General features: G+C 38.8%; 1 protein-coding gene across 1 annotated transcript; it reads right to left on the bottom strand.

Annotated features, from left to right (window-relative positions):
• Positions 1–929: 929 nt before the first annotated feature.
• fam181b (family with sequence similarity 181 member B) lies at positions 930–2677 on the bottom strand. The gene has a single exon (XM_008426386.2). It carries the CDS (start codon positions 2660–2662, stop codon positions 1433–1435), a length of 1230 nt encoding a protein of 409 aa, XP_008424608.1. The 5' UTR covers positions 2663–2677; the 3' UTR covers positions 930–1432.
• Between the last annotated feature and the right edge of the window lie 4901 nt (positions 2678–7578).

Genomic DNA, 7578 nt, shown 5'->3' with positions numbered 1-7578 from the left:
ACTTGTTTCCGTTTCAATGACCCTGGTATCAAGCAAACTAAACCTCATTTTCAATCTTTTAAGAGAAATATGAAATCCCAGATCCAACAATGCAGTTAAACTGAAGTTTCCTTTTAAAGCAACCTGGACCTACTTATCTCCTTCTCATCCTGATGCTTTAATGCTGTAATTCATGTAAAAGCAGTTGTGGCCGAGTACTGAGTGCAGATACTGTACAACATATGGAAGCCCATTTCAATAATCTGAGATTTCTGTATTAAAAATCCCTTTTTCATTGTTTTCATGCAGTACATTTTCTAAGAAACCAAATTAGTTTTCATGAGCAGCAAGCTATAATATTTAAAATAAACAGAAATAAAGGTTTGAAATAAATCTGAATCAGTTTTTAACTCAGGGGTGTCAAACTCATTTTCATTTTGGGCCAACTGAACGTCACAAATATTCTCAATAGGGCCGATTGTGGCAGAATATATTGATAAAACTACCCAATAAATTGTTAAAATATTATTAGCTGCATTCCATTATTTAAAATTAAATATTAAGCATCTTTTCATATTAATTTATTTTTGACTCTACACAGATATAACTTCTTTGATTTGATTGACAAAATAATATTTAAGCAACTGTTATCTTAAAAGTACCTTTTCTCAGAGGGCCACATAAAAAGTTATGGCGGGCCAGACTTGGTCCCCAGGCCTCGAGTTTTACACATATACACCAACTTAAACTTTGTGCCAAGGGTTCATACTGTTACAAAAAAACAAAACATAGCCACTAGGGGGAGCCGGTATGTTTTGTAATTTTGTTGTCTGTTTTTATCACAACAGGTCTTTAAATTCAACACTAGAATCACATCGAGGTAGAATGCAGTTGTAGTCACCGAGTGAAAAATTGTGTTACACTTATCCACAATAAGCAGGAAACAGACACACCAATAAAGACCAGCTTTATTTTGTCCTGTTACAATAGCTAGATACAATAAATGCCTTCCCAAAAGGGGACGAAAAGTGTTCAGTCGACCAGCTGAAAGTAAATTCTGAATACATTTCTGGTAGACAAAAACACGGAGTCGTCATCGTTTTAGCAATAATTAGTTTCCCCCTTTCTGCGCTGCTGCACAGACCTTTACTAATAAAGTTGGAAAAGTGCATCTTTTGTTTAGTTCAGCTTCGTCACTGTTAATATCAGCCACTATAGGACAAACTGATGTGTTGAGCAGGATAAACATCACTGTCACCTCACAGTTAGATCCTTTCAGAAAGTCTTTGTTAATTGCCTGAGATGGAAAAGAAAATCCACACATGAAGCTTTTGATGTTTTGTAAAATGGGTTTTTCATAGACGCAACATGAAAACTGTGTCCCAGTTGCAATGTTAATGAAAATCAAAGTGTCTTCTTCTACTGTTAGAACCATCTGCAAGCTTTCAGTTTCTCATAGACATGAAAAATTAGTTTTGTTATATCCACCATTTAAGTCATAGGTAACCTGAGATATGGAGCAGTCTGGGAAGAAGTTCGGAAAGGTCAAAGTGCACAGTCCGTTGTCGTCTAAGGGCACAGAAGTGTCCTCAGCCTGACTGTAGACTGGAGGCTGCGGTAGACCTGTCCGCAGACCCTCCGAGGGTTTTTTACACGGTCCAGAGCAGTTAGTCCAGGGTTCGGTATAGAGGAGACCACCAACTAAGTGGTCATAGGAAGCAGGGTCCAGGCCTCCCAGGTCTGGCTGCCCCCTCAAAGGCACGCCCTGATAAATGTCCTGCTCGTTCACCATGTTGCTGTAGTCGGGCCCTAGGAGCTCAAAGAAGTCTGCGGCCTCCGGGTTGCCCCGTTCCAAGTCCTTCAGCGTCATCCCAGACGTGGAGCTAACTCTGGAGCAGTTGGCAGGCTCGGTAAAGAAAGATGGAGGCAGATTACGGTGCCTCATGGGGGGCTTCTTTGCCTTCTCCCCCCTTATTTCCTTCACAGGGCTGAAGAGAGCAGCCAGGCTCTTGCTCTGCAGGTTGGCCTGACCCCCCTCTCGTTTCTGTAGAGTTTTACTCTGCAGAGGGCCCTGCTGACTCACTGGGGAACCCTGTCTTTTCACCGGGGCTTCTGATGTGTTCCCTGGTGTTATAATACCAGTGCAGCGTTTGATCTGCTTCTGCAGATACTTCCGGTGGTTGACTTTCCTTTTGGACTTCACCGGCTTGTCCAGAGCCAGCTTGATGTTGCTGGAGGCTGAGTCTATGAAGCTCAGCAGGTCCCTGGTGGTCTCTTTGAAGTCTTCGTCGTTCTCTGCCTCGCACAGGAGACTCCCATCCAGACTCTTTTCCACGTCGTACTCCATCACAGAATCGGGGAAGCAAAAACTCATAAACTGAGGGTTCATGATTGCAGTTTGAACCGCCATAACTCTGTCGAGCCCAGCGGCTACACCTGTGGCATCCACTGTGATCCCTGAACTGAAAGTTTCTTCAAAGCATGACTTTGTTCTGTGGATAAACACCTGCTCCTGATGCTGCTCGTGAAGTTTCCATAAACAATCCAGACTGGAAGTGACAGGCACTGAGGATGAGGAAGGGGATCTTTCAGGGGGCAGGACCGATGATGTCAGAACATCAAAGAGGAGGAGCGAAGGGAAACCAGGGAACTTAACTCTTTGCTTGTGCCCAACCACCTGCATCTAAGAGGGATTTGTCTGAAATTTCCTACTGAGCTGAAGACAATGTGCTCTGTCAGAGAGCTCCTCCGCTGGTTTTACTGTCAGTGTGTGCTCTGAACCGTGACAGCTTTTGTGGAACTGTTGGATATGACTGTAATAGTGAGAAGAAAAGGCTTTTTAAGCCCCATTTGATGGCATGTTTCATTTTCTTTTGCAACTAAAAAGCAGTCACTAAACAACACAATTCCAACAAATTGCTTAACCAGTCGAACACTAAAAATAGCGCTATTAAAAAAATATATATATATTTTTTTAAAGCCATTTCTTCTCACTCGTACAGTCAATAGTTGCCTTTGTAACACTTAAAGGTTTCAGATTAAACAAATGTAATTATCTGAGAAATATAACCTGTCATCTCAAAACGTTGTCGGAATCCAAGACCAACATAATACAGCAGCCATGTTTTTTAAGTGCCATTTAAGTATTTGAACTAGAAAACTTTCAAAAACATTACATTTTTACTATGTGAGGCCACAGAAAATTCCCCAAAGTCCTGGGGATTATCAAGCTGTTTTTGGCAAATGTAAGACTTTTATATTATTTTTTTTGTCAGCTGTGAGTTTTCTCTTGAAACTTTTCAATAGCAGCCATTTTTGTCTAGTTTAACTATAAACTAACTATAACTAATGTACATGAGACCAACATTGCTGTAAATGTCCCTTTTTTATGTAGTTGAGGATTATGGCTCTCACTACGGTTTCCAAAGCCCTTTCAAAATAGGTTGATGTCAATTAATTTCTCTATTTTTTGATGTCTTTAGAGGAAGATATAATGTTTCTGCTTTCTGAGGGATATTTGACCTACTTTATGTTGTCAGAAATGTTCTGGTGGTACAGGTGGATCGGGCCAGGTTGGTTTGGATAACCTTTTTTCACATAAGCCATAATTTTTTCTTTCTCCATTTACTTTGATAATGTTTATCTGAAAAAAAAATTGTCTATGGATGCAAGCAAAAACATAAGAGCTTTCCTCAAAAACTGCAAAAACCAAATGTATCAAATTTAAAGACAGAAAACATCAAAGACAAGGAGGAAATTCATTTATGCTTAAAGCAACAAAAACATTTCATCAATTCATAAGAAGCTGAATTTTCTGATTATCGTTTTTGTTTAAAGCTTTAAGAGGTTTATTTGTAATTTCATTATTTACTAAGTTGAAAACTGAAGCTATACAGTTGCAAGAAGTTGCTTCTTTTCTATGGGAAAATCTTTGTCCCCAAACAGATGCCAGTATGTTGGAGAATCTTCCCCAACTGCTTGCTTGTTGTCTTAATCTGCTCATGGCAAAAGTTGATTTCTAGTGCATTCCCAGGCCAGTGGGAATTTCTGCCCTGGCCTGACAGCTATTATGGGCCGCCTTTGACATAAAGCCCTAGCGGGGTCTAAATAGCCCTCTATTCTTCGGGCAGCACTGAAAGGGAGCTTTGTGCCAGAGATTCATTAAATTGCACCTCACAGCCCCTTCGTAAAACGGGTCTCAATAATGAACAGTCGATTTAACTAGAAAAGCTGCCGGAGCTGTTAAATTAAAGTGGAATAAAGTGCAGTTCGGGCTCAGTGTGCCAGAAGAAACGTTGACCCTAAGAAATCCTGGGTATGAAGCTTCTGCTGTAAACAATCACGTATTTACAGGAAGTTTCATGGCCAGCACTGAATACAAGGGAGGATGTGTCCAACAGCCAGACAGTGTTGTTGCCAGTCCTTACCTTATTTTCTAGTACATTCTGAACCTCAAAAATGGTGTAATTTACTTTTAACGTATCTAGTAAATAGCATTTGTTCCTGTGTGCCCAGCCATTTGATACAAATATTTATTTTTCTCTTTTTCTAGGACAGAAAAAAAATAGAACAGGTCAATAAATTTACAGAAGCACCGAGTTGTTTAAGTGTTTGAATGATAAAAATCGGTGAAGCAGAGCAAAATTCTTTCTCATGTTAATTCCCAGGCAGAAAGGAGATTATGCAACCAGTTGGCCAACACAACTCTGCTGACTGAAAGGAAAGCTAAAAACAAGAGCAAATGTGAACAACAATTTGGACCGTTGCAGCTCATTTGTACAGTGGTTTAAAAAGACACACCCCTTGAATTTTTCAACATTTTGTCATGCTACAACAGCCTTCGCTGAATTTTATTCAAATTTCTTGTGATAGAGCAATACAAAGTAGTGTGTAATAATAAAGTAAACAACGTGTTTTACAAACTAAATTTTTCAAATAAGAATCTAGAAACAGCATCATGAAGACCAATAAATAAATAAGTATTCCTTTTAGAAGCTGCACAAAAATTAAGACTCATTTAAAGCTTCATCTTCCAATAGCATAACAACCCTAAATGTATGAATGGCCCAGTCAAAGTCTGGACTTTTAATTCAATTTTAATTCAATTGGGAACCAGTGGCACAACTTGGAATTATACGCACACAAATCCAGAAATGGGAATTTTTAGCTGCTTCACAATTTAACACCAATTAATTTTGGAATATCAAATTGTGACAAAGTGGTTAAGATTGTTATTTGTCCCTTAAGCATTTAATCTGTTTTATAGTTGACCTTGATGCTTTAGGTAAAACATTGGTGTTGTCATTTTGCTTCACTTACCATCATAGGTTTGTTTGTGGTGACATTATGTTATAGTTTACATTTATGCACGTTTACAAAGCTAACATTTCTGAAACATCAACTAATTATTTTTTTTTCTGAAGCTACACGGTAAATTTACTCATACGTTTATTTTTTTGTTTGTTGAGACTCACCATCTTTTGTCCCTCTGTTCAAATCCTACCACCGGAACAGAACAGGTGTGTATAGGAGGGGCCGGCCCGGCACTTCCTGTTTATGATGTCATTGATTACATCACTGGACGTAACCAAATGGAGTGTTTTCTTTTTGTATAGCATTATTTATTCTCTTTAAAGTAACCTTCTGAGATTAATGTATTAAGGTTTTTACTTTGCAGACGATTTAGTTGTGTAGATGAGCTTGTGAATTAGATTAATAACTTTATTTATTTTCTTTGTATAAATTTTGTTGTTTGGTTTAATCTGTTTTCTAATGGTACAGGCCAATGAGATCCAGCTGTGTTTTCAATTCTGTATAAAACTAGTAAGATTTTAGTCAGATAATAAAATTCGCCAAGAATAAACTATTGTCTGATGTTTTTATAATAATGACCGTATGCTCACACAGATATAATTCCAATAAAATACTTCATATATGCATTCAATGTGACAATATGTTAAAGAAAAAGAAAAAAATGTTTTAAGGCATTATTTTTCAAACATAATCTAAGCTAAAATACAAAGTGAAGAGAGAAAAATGCAGTTTGCAAACAAGATAACATGTCAGATTCGTAGAGGGAATTCTAAAATTCATTTTACTAGCAGCACAGTTTTGGCAAAATGACATCATTCCAGTCATGGCAGCTATAACCCCCTCCCATTTTTACCCTTGTCAGGGGGTCTTGGCTTTTATGCTGGTAGGTCATTCAGACCACAGAGCCTGACGCACAGATCCCGGAAACAAGTTTCTATTGTTGCGCGAAAGCTGTGAGGATGGGAGGGGAAGGGTAGATGCAGATCAACTCAAAAACAGAAACAGAGACCACAGCTTAGGAGGTTTAAAGTTGTTTGTACACTAAAAATATTCTGGTAAATAACTTTTTTAAGTTGTTCTTTGCAGCATTAAAGAATAAGTAATAATTTATGGAGAACATTACTTTGCAAATTCATATATTTCCCCAGTTGTTCCTCGTCCCGCTTAAGAAATTTTACTTATTCAGCAGAACCAAATCCTAAAGAGGAGAGAGGGGACAATGTGAAGTGACATCCACAAGCTTAACCTCATCCTAATAGTGTGTGGTCTCCATCTGAGCAGGGACACACTCAAGAGCTTGTGCTCAAGCGAATACTAATAACACCTCTGATTGATGACGATTGTCAGGGAGCTAAAAAAAAAAAAAAAAAAGAGCCGCCAAATTAATGACCTCTCAAAGTCCTGAGAAACGTTTTTAGAAGGGCATTTAGTGCCAGACACCCCGTCCTCCCCCATGTTTAGCTCTGCTTCTTTCCACTTAGGAAATTCATTTGAGGCTGTGACAAAACGCTTAAAATCTGTCTTTGTTGCTCGTTGTGAAAAATAAACTGACATACCCGACATTTTGCCCTCAACGGGTCATGTTTGTGTCAGGAACTTTAGCTTTAGAGGGTTAAAAGTGTGAAGTGAAACAGTCAAAAATGAAAAAAAAACCACAACTGATTTAAATCAGTCTCTGGGTACCTGCATCATCTCTCTGCATCACTTTTAACCTTCCAACAACCCCTCTCAGTCTCCGCAGCACTGCTGGAAATATATTAATAATACAACTAGCAGGGGGGGAAAAGAACTTGAGTCTACAGGCTGTCCTGGTTCCACAATTTAGACTTTTAATAGCAGCTGGTGAATGAATGCGTGGCAAGGGGAATCCCACAGGTTGGTCCGCAGGGGTAAGGTCAGCAACCGTAACCGCAATAACCTCCCACCACTTGCTTTATTGGCCTCCTCCGATTGGGTTTTTATTAAATCTCAAGGATGCGCATTTGTTCTCGCTTGGTGGAAATTGAACTTTATGGCCTCATCTTTTTCATAAACATGACAAAAGAGGCTCCTCAGAAGGATAAAGTCACATCTCTATCAAAGGCTAATTAAAAGGAGATACAGTAACTTGCAAAACTATTTATACATAAAGGGTACTGGGTTTTTAATGTTCTAAAAATAATGAGTGGTGTGGCTTTTAATTTGGTTTCACCCTCTTTTACACCGTCACCCCTAAGTAGAATCCAGTTGAACAAACTACCTTCAAGAGTTATGTATAGAGTAAATAGGAGTCCATCTGTGTTTGAT

This window comes from Poecilia reticulata, linkage group LG13 (genome assembly GCF_000633615.1).
Source record: "Poecilia reticulata strain Guanapo linkage group LG13, Guppy_female_1.0+MT, whole genome shotgun sequence".
In the NCBI taxonomy this organism is placed as follows: Eukaryota; Metazoa; Chordata; class Actinopteri; order Cyprinodontiformes; family Poeciliidae; genus Poecilia; species Poecilia reticulata.
Note: the sequence above shows the minus strand (reverse complement) of the source record. Positions and strands in the feature narration are given on the sequence as shown.

Coding starts and splice junctions, on each gene's coding strand:
- fam181b (XM_008426386.2), bottom strand. CDS start 2,662: ATGCAGGTGGTTGGGCACAAGCAAAGAGTTAAGTTCCCTGGTTTCCCT.